This window comes from Phyllostomus discolor, chromosome 1 (assembly GCF_004126475.2).
Source record: "Phyllostomus discolor isolate MPI-MPIP mPhyDis1 chromosome 1, mPhyDis1.pri.v3, whole genome shotgun sequence".
Lineage (NCBI taxonomy): Eukaryota > Metazoa > Chordata > Mammalia > Chiroptera > Phyllostomidae > Phyllostomus > Phyllostomus discolor.
Window position 1 is genome coordinate 14,302,630 of NC_040903.2, and position 18,254 is coordinate 14,320,883.

At 50.8% G+C, this 18,254-nt stretch overlaps 1 protein-coding gene and 1 long non-coding RNA gene across 2 annotated transcripts in view; one reads left to right on the forward strand and one right to left on the reverse strand.

Annotated features, from left to right (window-relative positions):
- The window catches only part of LOC118499165, a 24,032-nt gene continuing 5,778 nt past the window's right edge, over positions 1-18,254 (forward strand). The window contains exons 1-2 of the long non-coding RNA XR_004901688.1: positions 1-409; positions 8,445-8,448. This is a non-coding gene — a long non-coding RNA (uncharacterized LOC118499165). The remainder of the gene's footprint in view (positions 410-8,444; positions 8,449-18,254) is intronic.
- The window catches only part of LGI2 (leucine rich repeat LGI family member 2), a 27,273-nt gene continuing 10,322 nt past the window's right edge, over positions 1,304-18,254 (reverse strand). Inside the window, exons 5-8 of the mRNA XM_028507009.2 lie at positions 16,580-16,651; positions 15,712-15,881; positions 9,551-9,715; positions 1,304-2,336 (exon numbers count right to left, since the gene is read on the reverse strand). Of these exons, the coding sequence (XP_028362810.1) occupies positions 1,519-2,336; positions 9,551-9,715; positions 15,712-15,881; positions 16,580-16,651 (1,225 nt within the window). The 3' untranslated portion in view covers positions 1,304-1,518. The remainder of the gene's footprint in view (positions 2,337-9,550; positions 9,716-15,711; positions 15,882-16,579; positions 16,652-18,254) is intronic.

The window sequence follows — 18,254 nt, forward strand, 5'->3', positions numbered from 1 at the left end:
GAAGTTGTGGGTTACTCTGTGAGAGCCACTCCTGAAAAGCACCCACTTCATACTCTCTGAAGAGACCCAGCTAACCAGGAAGAACATCCCCCTGGACCCGTCCACAAAACCAGACCCCCCTCCCCCACCGCCCTGCGATGAGCTTCCCGATGGTCCACACCGGAGTGGCCCATTTGGGACAGGCCACCTGGGCCCCTGAGTGCAGACCCGCTCTGTGGGATTCAGCTCCACAGCTCTTCCCTACGGATGAGCTGGTCCCCCAGCGCCATCCTGTATGGGATGAGCTCCCTGGCAGCACATGGCCCCCACTGAGCTGAGGACTGGGAGAGGAAGGAGTGTGCCATCCAGAGTACCCCACCTTCTACGGTTTGGTGCTATAGCACCTTTGGAAGGGCTGTGCTGGCAGCATGTCGACAAAGCAGACCGTTACATGAGTAGGGAGGTATGCAGGTGGGCAGGTAGGCAGGTTGCTATTCAGTTACTTCGAATATTAAGTTGCCCAGAGGGCAGAGACATGCATCGGTCAAAAGGCCATCGCTAGGTGTCAAAGCACGTCGAGATTTGTGTCAAGTCCCCCTTGACTCCGCAAAATCTTCCTTCAGAAATTCTCCCCAGATGGAAATGCCTGCTCTATCGCTCTGCAGGACAGAATAAAAAGCACCATTCAGTCTCTGGGCTGTCTGCTGGTTACCCGCACCCTCAAAGGATGGGGTCAGAGAAGCAGGTGAGTCTCAGAGAGCATCAAACGAGCACCGTCGCTCTGGCCACCGCGGGGGTCAGCTCTGAACCACAAGAAGAGGAGAAACTCCTTTGTCTCGCTCCTGGGCCCACAGCCCGTGCTGGGCCTAGACACATTATCAGCAGAATATTTCCTTGGTAGCAGAGGAGGCAATTCGTTAAACACTATTTGTCGACACACCCATGACAAGCATCCATATGAGCCAATGAAATAAATAGTCAGGGTTCAGCTAATAAGGGTGGGGGGGGTGGGTTTGGGAAATTGGGATGGCTCAAAATAGCACTGCTGAGTGTTATCAGATTTTTAAACTTATCATCAGCAAATCTTTTCAGCTGACTTTGGCTTTAAGAGTTCTTACCAGAAAGACTGCTAAAACGGGGTGAGAAAGGCCCATAGTTTGTTTGGTCTTTTTTTAAAAAATGGTTCATTGTAAGAGCTGTCACACCTTATCCAATGTTCTCACTTAAAAACAAAACAAAACAAAAAACACATTCCTTTCCTAGATGGTAAGAGTTAAGACTGTACTCTTTTCTCCAGAATTACAGGCTTTAACATGTCTTTTTAAATGGGAGAATGGGCATGTCATGCAGTTAGCCAATAAATGCAATCCCTGATTAAAATGTGAGTTCTAAAAGGTTGAAAACTTCTAACTACTTCCCCAATGCAGGTTTAGTTCCAGACCTCTCTGCACCTGGCTCCTTTTTAAAATTTCTGTCCTCGCCCTGTCTTGGGAGAGCTAGTGCTACGTGCCCCTCACGTTCACCCAGCAACCCCCACCTTCACAAGCTTAAGTCAACCACTATGTGTTCGAAAATCTTTGTTTTCCCTTTGAAACTGGAGGCGAAAAAGAAATCTCTCCTGTCGGTAGAGACCGCTGTGAAGCACCGAGGTGCCTGCACGTAAATCTCCTTGAATTTCTTGAACAGCTGCTTCTCTTTATCCCACTGGTAGATCTGAGAGAACGTGTAGTCACTGCCCAGGGCCAGGTAGTGGTTCTCTTTAAAGGAGAAGGGCTGCAGGGTCATGGCCCCCCGGGAGGGGAGAGCCTGGACCTCCACAAACTGCTTACTATTCCACCTCATGACCCTGGAGTCCCCGATGAAGCGGGTGAGGGAGAGGTAGAGGGCGTTCTGCATCCGGAAGCTCTTCACGGCCAGCACGTCCTCCATGTTGGGGATGTCACTGTGGGGGACAAACTTCTTGGAGCTCTTGTTCCACTGCAGGATGATGGGCACCTGGGAGCGGCTGGACAGGATCAGGTGCGACTTCCCGTCGATGTCCACGAACTCGGCGTCCGTGTCCCTGAACCACTCGTGCAGGGACTGGTACGAGTAGAACCCTTTGCTGTTCCACTTGTACACCGTCGACAGGCCGGCTTTTGAGCTGTCGGCGATGACGAAGAACGTCTCGTCGTCGATCTGAAACAGCTCGATGTCGTTGGGCTTGGAGATGCGAGAGACTTCGATGTCTTGGAATTTGACAAACTTGGTCCAGCTCTCGTCGTACTTGTAGATGTGAGAGCCGCCGAAGAGCTGGGCCACCACCACGAAGACCTGGTCCTCGATGAGGATGGCCTTGCAGCCCACGATGGACTGACCTGCGCTCCAAAAGAAAGGAGAGGGGGTTAGGGCAGCCACCATGGCGACAGGTGCTCCTCCACGGTGACGTTGGGACCCAGGGGAACTGCTGGTGAGAAATGTGTAATGGCACAGCCCCTATGGAAACCGTAGGAAAATTAAGCCATTGAAAAAGTAAACAAAGAATTACCATATGACCCAGAAATGCTACCTCTGGATCCTTGGCCAAAAGAATTCAAGGTAGGGTCTTGAAGAGAGATGTGTACACCCAAGTGCCCGGAAGCATTATTCACAACAGCCCAGAGGCGGAAGCCACCCAGGTGTCCACTGAGGGACAAAGGCACGAACACATGTGGGTTATCCCTACCGTGGAACGTTATTCAGCCCTTAAAAGGAAGGAGGTTCTGATACAGGCTACACTGTGGATGGATGGCGAGCACATTGGCCAAGTGAAATAAGCCAGTTCGCAAATACACAAATGCTGTGTGATCCCACTCATATGAGGCACCTCGAGCAGTCAGACCCACAGAGACAGGGAGTAGAGGGTGGGTGCCTGGTCTGGGAGGAGGGGACAGCGGGGGAGCTGCTGTTTCATGGCTGTGGGTTTTCAGTGTTTCCAGACAAGAGGGTTCTGGAGTGCGGCTGCACGATAACGTGAAAGTACCTAACACAGCCGAACAGTACACTTCCAAATGGCCAAGGCGGTCAGTGCTATGCTACGTCTGTTTTCCCACAATTAAAGAATTTTAAATCCCCTTTAATACATGGTGGCTCCACAGAAACAGGGACATGCTGGCTGTCTGGGTCTCTGCGTCTTCAGAGGCAGGCGTCCAGTTCAGGAGATTCACTGCCACATGGAAGGGACCGTCTTCACGCTGTTCAAAACAGTGCTTCCCGACTCCACGATACAGAAGGAGGCCATTGCACGGGCTCCCTCTCTGGGCGGGTCGGGGTGGGGGTGGGGAGCCGGTGTTAAAGGGAGGCCTGAGGCCTCGTGGAAAGGAGGAAAGATTGTTAATGAGGGCTCTTGACGACATTCGGCCTCTGCTGATTTCCAGAGCTACAGGAAACTGAGCATTCGGCCTCTGCTGATTTCCAGAGCTACAGGAAACTGAGGCAGCATGGTGGCAAACCTTGGGACTCGAGACCAGTGGACCAGGGTTCCCAAGGAAGCCCCGCACCCGAAAAGCCCTGTGACCCTGAGCCAGTCATCTGGACTCTGCATGCGCAGGCTCCTCATCTGTGGAACAAGATGAAGAATGAGGCCGGCCCTGACCTCACCTGACCTCACGGGGCTGCCGTAGAGATGCGTCCCAGTTCAGGTGTTAGCCCAGAGCGCCCGCACGCGGGAAGGAGTCGATAGCTAGTGGCTATCATTACTGAGTCACTGCAGCAACTGTCTCAAAACACCTAGCTCCTCGAGAGACTGCCCACTGCACAGACACCTGTGGGATGAGCGATGATCGGTGGTCTGACTCAGGGAGCACAAAACTAGGCCTTTGCAGCAACAAGGGAACATTGTGACTCCCCCAGAGGCCTGGGCCACCTCCTACCAGCCTCTCCCATTCTGCTCCCAGACCCCAGACGACCCCCACCATCCTCCCCATTCCAGCCAGCCAGCAACAGGACCCCCCCATGTTTCAGAAGTATTGACCCTCCATCTCCGCCATTTTATTAAAAGTTCTTTCCTCTAGTTTTCTAGGCAATTTGGACCAAAGTGAACTTGATCTGTAAATCACAAGGGAAGCCACCCAGTGTCTGTCATCGGCAATAACTTTGGGGGCAGGCAGTAGGTGGCTGTTACAGCGATGTTAACTTTTCTCTTTCACTACGCTGGCCTTCTTGCAAGAACCTGGTCCCTTTCCTCTGCTTCTTGCATTTTTTCTGAGTATCTAAGTTTTAAATGTTCACCAAAGCAAGTTTTTAAAAATAATAATAACAGGTAGCATTTATAAAGTGTGTACTATGACCAAGCAATGCACTAAGCACTTTATATGTGTCTTCACTCATTGAATCCTACACCAACCAGATGAGGCAAGTACTATTGTTGCCACAATCCCCGTTTTATAAAGGGTGAAACTGAGGCACAGAGCTTACGCAAGGTCAGACAGCTAGAATGTGATCGAGATGGGAAATCTATCGCTACCTCCCTAGTCTGGCTCCAGTGTACACTCTGTCAACAACACACAGAAAGGTACGAAGAAGAAAATCTACATCACTGGTATTGCAAATGCTGAAATAATACTTCATATCTCGATGCATTTCTTTAATCCTCACTCTATGCTCATATTCAAATGCACTTTTTAAAAATAAATGTGAGCTTGTGGGATATATACACAGGTTTCTGATAACCTACGTGCTTTGCACTTGACCGGTGTGTTATGGACATGTCCCATGTTACTGCATCCTCTCCAACTAGATTTTTAAATACTACCCAGAGCTCCGCTGCATGAATGCACCCCAGTGTCACTAGTCCCCTATCGCTGGGCATTGCGGTTATTTCCAGCTTTTCATTATTGTGAGTAACATGCTCCCTTGTAGAGAAATCTTTTTTGGAAAACCATCTGGCAGTGTTCTTCAGCGTTTGCTGAGTCAAACATTGTGCACATTTTCAAAGGCTTCTGGGCTGAAACTACCAAGCTGCTCTTCGAAAGCTGCACCGACTCCCCGCCGCCGACTCTAATTGAGAGTGCGTGCTCCTGGTCTCCTTCCTGAACCGCCTGGCCGTGGAGGTCCCTGCTGCCCAGAAGCTCCCTCCTGGCCTGCCCGCCGCAGCGGAGGGGCCTGTGAGGCAGAAAGAGCTCATTCGTTAGGAAGGCTCCACCACGCCTCTGTTCACGGGGGTGTCAGTAGGAGCAGAGCTCATACTGCATGTGTGCATGTGTGTGTGTGTGTGTGTGTGTGTGTGTGTGTGTGTATTCTAACGTAGGAAAGAGAGACTAGAGGCTGGGCCATACTTTGTACATAGAAATCAAAAGTCAAACAAAACAAGTCAAAACCAGAAGAGCTGAGAAGAGATGTGGAAAGAAAAAGATGTGAGGAGTAAGCCCTTGGGGTGAACACGACCCTGGGTTTCCCTCGCCCCCTAGAAGCCGATGCACAGCTGGAGCTGGCCCTGTCGCCCCGTGCTCACTGGGGTCACAAGGGCGGAAGCGGGTGCCCCTCCCACTCCTCGGAACTTTGGTCTTGCCAGGCAGGACTGAGAAAATCCTGCCCAGCCCTTGTCTGACTCTGGGACCGCCCTGTGATCAAACAACATGACCAATGAGACGTGCTCGCCCCGTGAAGGGAAACAGTCCACATTTGCCCAGGTCTCCTTCAGGGCAAGCAGTTGTGTGGCTGTTCCCTTGCTCACCCATCTACCCGGCGCATGCGTGCTGTGGGGCCTCCTTCAGGCCAGGCTCAGGTGCAGCTGGCCATGCACCCAGGGGTCCTGTACCCAGGGGTCCACCTACTTCAGCAGACGCCCCCTTCCCCTGCCCCCCCAGGCCCTTCCCTGCTGGCCCCTGCTGGTCTCCACACTAATGAACATTGTGGAGAGGTTTTAACTGAAGTCAAAGTTAGGGTCTGTGGGGGGAGGGGGCCTGTGCCTGTTTCTTTTTCACTATAAAACAGACAACAGTACGCATGTTAAGAGCTTATGTGGTTTACGACAGAAAAGGCTTACAAATCACTGCGTACATAAATGTCTGTTGTCTTCCTCTGAGGGAAAAATTGTGTGGCGATGAATGTGATCTGTGTTTAATAGAAATTCACGTACTGAGGGAGGAGAGAAAACAGGTGTGTTATTCCAATCAGGTCATCAAGGAGTGCTTCCTGTAGGAGGCTGCATTTGAGCCTGGAGACCCAGGTGAAGGGAGAAATATGTGCAAGTGAGATGGCTGAATTGTAAGATGCAATCCAAAATCAATAAATGACATAAAATAGGCCATACCTATCAGGCAGGCATGCTGGGGCCCTGCTGCATGGATCTATGTGCTTTCGTGGTAAAGGGTAAACAATCTGCAGCTGGCAGCTCCCCTAGTGGTGGTGGCAAGGAATGGAAATCAAATACCTATTTCTTACTCCCAGCTGATAACCCGACATTCACTGAGTTTACTATGTTCCAGGCTCTGTGCTAAGCATTATACCGGTTACCCCCTTTCAATTCCCATGGGCCCAATAATGCTACCACAGCCCCATTTTACAGATGCAATGGGAATTCATGAAAATTCCCATTTTACAGATGAAAGGGGCGCATGGAAGTTAACTAGCGTGGCCAAGGTCACCAGCTATAAACATCTGGAGCCACTTTTATCGAGCACCAGTGTGATGGTCACACTTGTAAGCTTTACCACTGTGGGAGCCATTTCTTGAGCTTGGCTGCGAAGAGAATCCCAATGAGCTTCGTGGCCGGCTGCCACCCCTCAGACTCAGACGTCGAGACTGAGGGGTCCAGGAATCCCTGGAAACTAGCAAGGTCCAGCCCTGGCCCTGGCCATGGCCACACCCACTCTGACCTCACTGACCACTTCCTACGCAACACCTGTGTGGGCTCCACTGGGTCCAGGCCATTGGCGCCCACCTGCAATTCCTGCAACAGCCTTTCAACCCTTCACTCCCTTTCCACCTCTGCTCCTCCTCCCACAGATCGCTCTCAACCCAGCTAGACCCAACACACCACTCTGCCGGGCACCCGCCCCTTCCTAGGCAGCCCTCCGATCTCTGCACAAAGCCCTCCAAGGCTCTGTGGAGCCCTTGGAGAAAACGCCCAAGCCCTCTGTAAGACCTTCAAGGCCCTGTGACCGGCCCTCCTTACCTCTCCGACTTCGTCTTCGCCATGCTCCTCCCCCGGATCGTTTTGCTCACACCAAACTGGCCTCCTGAATTGCCCAGACAAGAAACCCTCCCGCCTCTGCACCTTCGCACTGCTGTTCCCTCTGTCTGGAATGCTCTTCCCCAAGGTCTTCACATGGATCAAGCCCTCATGCCCCACAGGCCCAACTCAGAAAACACCTGCTCAGTGAGGCCTTTGCCAGACACCATCTAAAATTTCAACCTCCCACACCCAGCCCATCTTCATCTCGCTTCTTAGCATGCTGCTACCTACGTGTTATATGTATTACAATTATTTGTCCTTTTTATTCTCTTTCTCTCTCTCCTGTGAGAATGTAAACTCCTTGAAGGCAGAGGTGTTCATCTGACTTGTTTGTTGCTATGGCCCCAGCACCAAGACTGTGTCTGGCTCAGGGTAAGTGCTCAAGGAATCTCTGTGAATGAATCAATGAATGAATGAATGACTTGAACTCAGGCATGCCATGAGCTGTAGGTGGGGACAGTGCCAGCCCTTCCCACCCAGGTCAGCCTGAGAGAGGAAAGCAGTGCGATGCACCAGTGACAAACCCTGGGCTCTGCAGGGTTATCTGCAGAAGTCACAGTGGAGTGACTCATCCCTGACGGTGTGAAGAGGGAGCCAGCATGAAGAGCTGCCTGCCCCCTGCCTGGCACTCGTCAATCCTCACAGCTTCCACATGGGGTATACCTGCCCATTTCGCAGATGAGAAAACTGAGCCCAGGGGACCACCGGGACTTCCAAGCACATGGCAGAGTCAGGAGTAGGACCCACATCCATCACTTTTCAAAACCCCAACTCTTCAGAGTCTGGATGCCAGCTCCCCCTTGAAGGGAGGGCTTTTGCCCTCTACCTAAGGGCAGGCAGCCCACAGTATTACCCCCAGTAATGTGAGCTGCTGTGAGTTTCCAATGAGACAAAGCAGCGTCTGGCACCCCGCAGGTCCACAACCAGCACTGACAATGAGTGTGGACACTGGGAACTCCCTGCACAAGAGCAAAGCATCACTCTGCTCCCACCTCGTATCATGGCAGAAGGCCAGGGGAGCGGGGCGGGGCAGCTCTCTCACCCCTCACCTACCTTCCAAGTCAGGGAAAAGGGGGAAAAGTACATGGGTAGCGAGTCCCTCTCTCGCCTCCCCTTCTCCTTTAATGTGGACTCCGTTTAGGGTCCGAAGGCCTCAGCTTCTGTCGACAGGTTCACCTGCGTGGCGGCTCCATGCTGAGTCTGCACTTGGACAAGCGGGGCCGTGCTCAAGAATGTGAGCTCAGCACCAGGTGGCCAGATGGCTCGACAGCAACGTGGCTCATCGGAAAGGGCCTCTTGGTGGCATCTGCGTGTGCGCCTCACGGGCCTCTCAGGGCTGCGAGATGAGGCTCGTTACGACACTTTCCCTGCCTCTCTGCATCCTGCACCTGCTGCGAAGCCACTTGGTGCCGGAGAGATTCCTGGGAGCCTCCCCATCCGGAAATTCTACCTCGACATGCTTCTCGCTGCCACAGCAAAACGCTGCTCAAATTCCAAATCGGGAACCGCTAAAGGAAATTCTCTCTGGGGGTAACAGTTGGGCCACCATGATGCTGTTTATAAAGTTAGTAGCATTATCAGGTTGCACTTGATAAATGAGAAGTCTTTGACATATCATTTTGACTTTAGACACTTATTTAAAAAGCAAACAGACCACCCATTTTTAGGAGCACTAAGACCCTGGGATGCCCTGCCGGCACTGAAAGAAGCACTGACTCTTGTCCCAAAGGCCTGAATCTAACAGCCATGTGTTCTTATTTTGTTTGCACTTACTAAAAGGAAGCAGTGACCACCAGGACCTGACATGGGGGCAGGAAGAACAGCTAGAGAGTGTATGTGTGTTTGCATGCATGTTCACGTGCATGTGCACGAGCACAGTGTGTGCACATTGATGCATGCCTGTGTGTGAGCACATGTGTCCATGCGTGAAAGTATGTGTGCATGTGTGTCTGTGTGTGTCGCATGAGTGCACGTGCACGTGTGTGTGTTTGTTGCATGTTAGTTAACCATCGGCTTTTAAAACATCAAAGGAGTCCTATAGATGCTGCAGAGCTGGTACCATCTTAGGCAGCCATGCCCGCTCAAGATCAAGGGGTTCTCGGGGTCACTTCTCACGCCTCCAGGAAAGTGCTCCCACCACAGGCAACCCTTCACCCTCTCCCTTTCAAAAGGATCACCAGCAATAAACAGGGTACCACATGAGGCTTCTGGTCTCACCAACCATGGACCACGTCGTGAAAAAACCAGAGAGATGGGGTGAGGCTGGAACATGTCCCCCAAATCTAACCAAGTGAGAGAGCAAGCGGTCTCCCGGCAGAGAACGTCTCTTCTCTCGCCACAGCGAGGCCCGCACGCCCGACCACAGCCGCAACACACCTGTAATGTTGTCGTAGCTCCGGAAGTTCATTTCGATGTGGTCCCACTCGAGCACCATGCAGTTCTCCATGCTGGGCTGGGCGATGGCCACATACACATCGTTCTTGGAGTTAAACGTGTCCACCGAGACCGACTGGTAGGGCAGAGTCTGATGGACGACAAAATCTGGGGAAGGGTGTTGGGACAGAGACCCTCCGTGAGAGCTCTTGTGGGAATGACCGAGCACCCCTCCTTCCCTTTCTCTCATCAGTTCCCAACAAAGGGGGCGGGGGAGGACAGGAGAGAAGCAATGCAAGCATCACAGCGTGTTTGGCTTTGGGAAAAGGCTGTGGCGTGCACAGGATCATCAGACTGAACGCACAGCTTCCAATACAACTTCTTTGAGATAAACAGCTGACGGGTTTGGCTAAAAGATCTCAGTGTTTTCAACGAATTGGGTGAGACCTGGCTTTCAAAAAGGCAAGACAGAAGGGATGCCACACAGCAGCATTCTGTGAACATTCCTCCTCGAACTAGGGGGGCCGTGGGCAACTTCATTCGGGGGACGCTGCATTTCCAGCCCTCCCAGAAGAAACCTCGGTAATAAGGAACCCTGCTGGTGGTGTTTGCCACGGTGGGCCTCCGGCTTACCGGACAATGGGGTCCTTGGAGCCCATTAGCACACTCCCCTGCTCTGCATTACCCCAGCGCCAAACTGTCGTGGCAGGGTCACAATGAAAAGTCGACCCCCAAGTGGCACACTGAATATGTGGAAGCCACACCAAGCCCTCCAATGTGGTCTCGGAGGTTTATGAAGCCCCTCGTGCAAGGAGGTTAAGCATGTTTGCTGGTTCCTGGACCCAGTGCAGCGTGAGTGCCTGCGGCCTGGAGATCTGTTGGAGCTTCAGGCACGTGCTTGACTCTTACATTTAGTAGTAAAGTAATACCCCTTGTCCACATCGCTCCTCTGACTCCCTGTATTAAACCTTGGGAGGGAATATACAATTTCACCAAGGGGCAGGGCACACATGCTCTCAGGTGCACAGGCAGTTAGCGTGTTGGGGGGGGGGGGGGTGCCAGAGAACCGACGAAGAAAAGGAAGAAAAGAACACTAATAAAGTATAAGAGAAGTCATTTCTCTGGCCCAGAGAGCTTTCCATGTGCACTGCTTCGTGGCAGGTTAAATGCCCTCAAGGACACAATGATGGGGGTGTCTGGCTAAGTCGCTCCTATGAAAAAGTCCTGGCTTTGCGAATCTATCCCCACACCGTCCTTAACGGTGGCCCCTCAAGTCCTGCCTCCCTTGCAGACCCTCCCCGACCCTTCCAATCCTCAGGACCCTTCCTAATGCACCGGGCACATAAGCAGGCCCTGTTGTTTACACCCTATTATTCACGATGATTGAATCTTCAACGTGGTGACAGCAGGGTCAGATTTGGAAAAATGGGAGAGAGCTAGAGGCTCGAGGAATTTTACAGGGCCAGGAGCCCAGAGAGGGCGTGTGTCCGCCCTTGGACACACAGCACGGTGCATCTCCTGAACAACTGGAAGGCTTCTAAGGTCAGACCTGGTCCTATACTTCTTAGAGCCCCCATGACCCGAGCCCACGGCAGCCACTCAAGAAATAACTCTGACACGGAAGCCTCTTAAAGTTGCTACAGGAGACAGGACGTAAAGGGACAGGCCACCCACGAGTGAGTAAAGAGGGACAGTGCTGAAGGAGTGGAGGCGGGAACAGAGGTGAGAGCAGCGCTGGGCAAGTGCTGGCGTAGGGAGCATGGAGGCGGGAAGAGCAGGTGCCGGTTGGTCGGGGCAGCGGCCAGGGGCCCGACTGCAGGAGTGAGGGCCACGGGAGGCACTGGAAAGGGCGCTGAGCCTGGGGTCGGACCACCTGAAACCACTTCCTGCACAGGAAGAGATGCTGCGTGCCTGCTTCCCCTGACAAAGCCTCAGTTTACTGATCCACACTATGGGTGCGCTGGTGCTTACCTCCCCAGCTGAATGGCAGAGGGACGTGTGGGGCAGTGTTGACAGAAATGCCCACCTCGGGGCTTAGCGCACTGTAGTTGCTTAATAAATATGGAATTAAAGTTAGAGAAAGGACGGTCCACCTCCCCTGTCCCAGCCACCACTGGGCTGTCGCTTGGGGGAGTGTCCACTTTAATGGCATCGAAGACAAGGTGCCAGAGCTGTGACTCCATATGCCTGCTGAGTGACCTAGAGGAAGTTACTTAACCTCTGCCTCAGTCTCCTCATTGTACATTTTGATTCATACTCACTCAGACCTGCACAAAGTTAGTGCCCGATGCACGTTAACTGTCAGAAGTGTCCCTCCCTGTGTATGGAAGGTGCTTGACTGGTGCTGCTGGCTCATTCTGAAGACCGTGGGGGTGCAGGCAAGGACAAGGCTGAGTGGACGATGTTCGCAGGTGTAGTGAGAAGAGGGAGAAGCAAAGCGGAGGCTGTCCCTGCACACTGAGGTAGCCAAGGGGGAATGGGGACAGGTGGCACTGTGGATGGGACCCCGTCTGTGGCCGCCCCTTGGTAGTGTTATGTATGTAACTAGACAAGTACATATAGTCTTATGGTCATAGTTCTAATGATGACCTTAGGCTGCCTGCATGAAGATACGGAAGAGTCACGATGGCCCCTAGCCCCAACTTTCTACCAACAAACCCAAAACACCACCGTTGAGCACTCAAAGGGCAAAGCAGAAAACGTCAGCCTCGGTTCTTGCCTGCTGGCAGGGGCAGGACCAGTGCAGGAGCCGGGGAGCACTGGCCTACGACACGTGTCTCCTCCGTGTTCACGTGTCACTGCGTGGGAAGTGGAGGCAGGCCCTGTCTGCGTCCTCTCCCGGAGTTAGAGGAGGACTCAGCTCAGAGAGTACCGGTGCACTCCTTCAGTGACAACCGAGCCGGCTACAAACCCTCCCCGACCCCCAGGGGCAGCCCTGGGATCCGAGCCTGCAGGAGCTTCTAAACACCGCGAGATGCCTGTCACACTTGTTCTAGTCTGTCTCCTGGCTTCACATTGAACTCCCAGACACACGAGCATCTTCTTAAACATGGGGGTCCTTTAAAGTGATGACCAAAACGTCAGTTTTTTATGAACAAAGCCCAGAAAGAGAAACAGCTGCCAGAAAGGACAGCGTTTTACACATCTAGCCATCAGTGGTCTGCTGATCATTTATTTTCCCAAAAACATCCGTCTCCTCATATTTTCTATAAACTGAGTATCTGACACAAAATAAACTGTTAAGTCATTTGAATCATAAATCTAATTCTAAGGAGACTCCTTTTCCCTTCCTCCCTCCCCCCCCCGCCTCCCCCCCACCCCCAATTAAAAAAGGAGGAAGAAGAGAAGAAAAAGAGGAAGAAACCAGGTGGGAGAAAATGATGGATGCAGATGTGCATGCGTGTAGCTGGGGAGGGGGCTGGAATTTAAAGATCTTCTTCCGTCCCCATCTTAATTTATCTTTCACAAACGGCACACGCACATTCATGTGGAACGCTCTCAGAGAATGCACATATTGATACGACACCAATTTACTAGTGTTTAAGTATTATTGGTATTCTCTGCAAAAGCCTGCCGCTTCCCTTCGCGCTGGATTAGTTCATGATGTCAGTGGGACGCTTTCAGTTCAGGCACGGCTCCCACTGGAATCAACAGATTTTTACACAGCTATTTATAGCACTTGCAGAAGATAAATTATACATGATGCCTATCCTGTTGGGAGAGAAACTGCACATTAATGCATTATTTCTCTTCGCATTTTCATCAGCCCTGAAATAGGGAAGCTAACAGGACCATTAGGATGCAAAACTCACTCCCTCTAAGGAATTTAGTGAATTATCCACCTAATGTGGGGAATCATGAGCAGGTAACAGGGATTTCTGAGGTGGTTAAAAATAGACTCGCGGCGGAGGGTGCTGGCAGGACGGTGATTAAGCTGGAGAGCCGAAACCGTCCAGGGCTTGCTGCGCGGCGTTAATTACCCGCCTGTGCCCGGAACAGTGTCTGCCTCGCGTCTTCCACCTGAAGAACTCACTCTTCGCCCACAACTCTGAGCTCAGAGGAAAACAATGCACCAAGGACATGTGCTTCCTCCCGAACCTTTGGTGAGGATGCGCTCACCCTGCCGGCGCAAGCGTGGGCTTTCCGTCTCCCTCAGCCCTGAATACAGCGGAAGATAGGAGTCCCTGCACCTCCCGATTTATCAACCTATGTTTCTACAGGGCAGGGACTCTATCTGGGGACTGGTCACAACCTGGCTGTGCCGTTGTTTTCCATGATGGAAGACACTGGAAGCAAGATAACTTGTCCGGGAGTCTTCAAGGGAGAAAACGAGAACCAGAGTCACCATCTCCCTGTTACCAGGGGGAGCGCTGACTATCTCAGTTTTAATTGCAAGCTTTTTAGAGAGAGAGAGACAGAGACAGAGAGAGAGAGAGACAGAGAGAGAGAGAGAGAATGCCCCACAATGCATTAGGGGCTCACACTGCCCTGTGCATGCTGGCTGTAAGACAGATTTCAGACCAGCCACTTCGGTGCCAAGGCCCCTGCATTCCCCTAACAGTTCTCAGAGCCCGGGTTGTTTTCATAGCCCTCCACGGGGCTCTGAGGTCAGAAGTCATACTGTGTGTCACGTAAGTTATTCCCCATTCCCCCAGGCCCTCTAGAGCCTGTGTCATTTCTCTCGGAGCTGGGCAAGCTTTCCATGCATCGTGGCCTGGTGCAAACAGCACAATGCAAAAGCTGTTAACGTCACAGGGGGGGTTGGAGAACACTCCAGAAAACCTGGAGAAGAGGTCGAGAGGAGCCCCGATGAGCTTAGGTGTAGCAATGCATGCCAAATGGCCTTGAAGGCCACCTTTGGGTGCAAATGTCCTTGACTCGACCTCTGGTTTATTGCACTGCCCCACAACACAGTAAATAACCTGCCAGTGGCCTCAGCTGGCTACCGGGCACCTGCCGATTACACAGCTGAGCAAGCTCCCACTCCGTGATGAAAGACAAGGTCATTTCCGCAAGAGTTCAGGTGTTCTCTCAGAAAGGAGCAGGACTTGTAGGGTCCCTTATTTACAAAGGTTTCTAGAAATAATTTTTACTTTCTGAGTGTTTGTTTCTTTGGAAGATAAACAGGCAGCAGGGCTGGCCTAAATGTGATATTTTATTCTTGAAGTTCTTTTGTCCTTTTAGTTTCCGGAACTATTTTCTGAGTTCTCAGGCCTGCTGCTCCTACTGACATGCCTGGAGGCTCTGCCGATATCAGATCTCAGCCTACACGTTGATTTTTTCTAAGTCTGATGAGCAAGTGCCGTGCTGTCGGTGGATCCTCCTCTCCCCTTTACAAAGCAGACTTCTGAAGCTGCGGCAGCTCCAGCTCAGCCCGGCCGTCGCACTCGCCTGCCCCCTGCAGGGCGTGCGGAGCGGAGGCAGTTCGCACCATGGAGCCCCGGTTCTCCAGGGTTCACTGCGTCCCAGAAGGCTGTTCGAGGACCACAGTGTTCGAGACGGGGGACGTTGGAGAGCCGAGATTTGACTCTATTCTAGTTTTATCTTTATAGCCTGCAAAATGTATCAACTGAAAACTTAAGGCAGGCCCTCCAGTTTGCAGTTCATATAAAATCAAGCTTGACCTTTTTCCCTCAATAGGAGTTGTTTCTTTTGACAACTAACTGTTCACTTAGATTTCTACTTCGCCATTGGTTATAATTGAGCTAGTTATCTTTGTTTACCTGGAACTACGAACACGATTTATAGATTTTTAAAGTCTATAAACTTGAACTTTAAATATTCACTAAGATTCATAGAATTCAATCATTTTGGTGTCTCGGTGCTAGCTTTAAATGGAAACCCAAACTGATTTGAAAGTGTTTTTGTGCCAAACTCACTAGTATACACTTCATTTAAAAAAAAAAAACTTTTGAGAAATTTGAATTTTGTAAAGAACCAACAAGACTCAAAATTAAAGCCAGTGCAGTTAACAAACATCTAAACGGTTGAGATCTTTTTTTGCACCACATCAATTCATATCTCTTAGCACGCTTACATTTTGCCGAAACTAGTTTTGATAGAAAATGTTTACACCCACTTTTCTCCACCCCCTGTTGACAGTCTGAAAGAACACCAGTGGATTCTCCCGCGTAACCGCCTTCGAGGACAGAGGGTCTGAATACCTGTCGTCGTGCACTCGTAGTCAAAGCTGCTCACGTCATTGAGCTTCTTCTCCTGGTACTCGGGGGGGCCGATACACAGCACATCCGAAACCGTGGAATTCGTCATCTTCAACCACAGGTACAACCACTTGGCTTTGCAGTCACATTCAAATTTATTGCCCCTCAAATCTCTGAAAATAAATAAATAAATAAATAAATAAAACACACGCAAACGCAGAGACACAGACAGGCCGGAAATGTTTTGGCAATAATACAAGACTCCTGAATCACTAACATCTTGATAGATGTGATGCCCCCCCAAAAATGTAATGTGAAATCGTTTTTCTATCCAACACATCCTATTTCTTGTTCTTACCACTGCTTCTATTTAATAATCCTCAGTGTCTACGAACTGAACTCTACGGCCTCCAGAGAGCCTTTGGGGCCAACATACCACCATTTCTCTAGACGGTTGGAACCGTCCCTGTGCCACGCTGGACATGGGAGACTCGGCAGGGGGACACCCCCCCCCCCCCCCCCCGACACAGGTTCTCACAAACAAACACAGGACACGGTAGGACGCCAGTTTCCACAGACCCGGCTCAAGCGGGGGGATTCCCGTGAAATGGCACCCAGTGAGAAGGGGCCAACACTAGCAGGCTAAACACTGTCTCCGGGAAAGGGCCCAGCACTCCGAGGCCTATTCTAAAATGGCAAAATCCAGTCCAGTACAGACTCGGAGCTGTCTCCTAGCGAGCACCTCCTTGTCACAGAGTCTCCAGCTATGTATGACATGAAAGAAACGCAGCAAAGAAGGAGAGAGTATTTAAAGACACGATTAACTGGGGCACAATGACAAGCGGGCATAAACTGGATCTTCATTACTTACAGCTCAATCAGAGAGTCTAAATCACTGAAGACATCTCTCGGGAGTGCTTTTATGTGGTTATTGGCCAAAGAACTAGAACAAGAAAGTAACATTTTAATGTGGTTATTATCTTCATGCCCTATTACTCTGGAGTCCCTTAAATAACGTAATGATTTCAAATAGAGCTCTAAACCTCTTCGGCACACTGCGGTTCAATTTCTGGCTTTGGTCATCAATACTGGGATAAAGAAATGAGTTTAGTTATACCAAAATAACATTATAGATGCTAGAGTACAATGTAAATCTTTTGTTTTGTTTTTACAACAAGCATTTATTAAACTCTTCATAGACATTTGTGAAACCTCCGACACCACTCACGTGTCTTGGAATAAAAGCTACAGTCCCTTCGATGGCACCCTAGGCCCTCCCCTGGCCAGTCCACCTCCACCCCCACCCACCTATGGGGCTGTATCTACACCACCAAGATCCAGCCACGCTGGCCTCTTTTTAAAAAATATTCTTCAACTGATTTTAGAGAGAGATGAAGGGGGGAGGCAGAGAGAAAGCGAGGGAGTGAGAAAAACACTGATTTGTTTTTCCATTTATTATGCATTCACTGGTCGATATTCTTGTATGTGCCCTGACCAGGGATCAAACCCGCAACCTTGGAGTATTGGGATGACATTCTAAACAACTGACCTACCTGGCCAGCCTTTTTGTTATTCCTCAAACAGGGGAAATGCAGTCCCAGCTCAAGGCCTCTGAATCTGCCGTCCTTCTGCCTAGAATATTCATCCCCCAGACCCCACAGCTCACCCCATCACCTCCTGCCTCTGTCCTTGACTGTCTCTGACCTCTACACCTCTTTCTCACTGGCTCTGTTCTTCCCTGCACAACTGTTACTTGGCACGCTATACATTTTATTTATCTATTTGTTTATGGACTGTGTATTTTTCCTATACATAAGCAACATGAGGAAAGATTTCTGTCCATCCACATTTGCATCCTCAGCTCACAGAACAGTCCCTGGCACATAGTAGGTACTCAATAAATCTTTGTTGAATGAATGAATTATGCACTAAAATGATAATGATTTTTAAAAAAGATGTACATTCTTGTGCCAAGGAGTTCCCTAATGGTCCATTTAAGTGAATGCTATCACTTGTGACTCTAAGAAAGGACTCAGTAAATACGCTTTTACATAAAGACTTCCAGCTCTAACCCGAACAACAATATAAAATCTCAATGAGCCACGTGTATGAAATGAATGATGGTGGTCAATTTCAGTTTCTCATTAAGGAAGGTTGGCTAGAAACCACTCTGTATGCTTGCTCTTAGTGTTCAAGAGCTTTCTATAATGTCCTAGCCCACCCCCGCTCACCCAGAAGGAGACTTGAATGAACACCATCAACAACTCCGAAGATTCGGGACTTTGCAGCGCCCTCCCTGCCATCATCGTGCCAAAGACGAACGTCCGAGGGCCGGGCTGCTGACGTTGAAAGATGCTGGTGTGGAAGCGCTGCGCACCAGGCCTGCGGCCCCACCCCCACCCCCCACCCCCCCATTCTGCTCTGCTGTGAGTCAGCCACGAAACAGATGCCCACAGCTTTCCTTCACACGGGAGCACAAACAGCAAAACTATACAGGATAAACACGTGGGCAATTCAGCACCAACCTCTTCAAATAGATACATGGA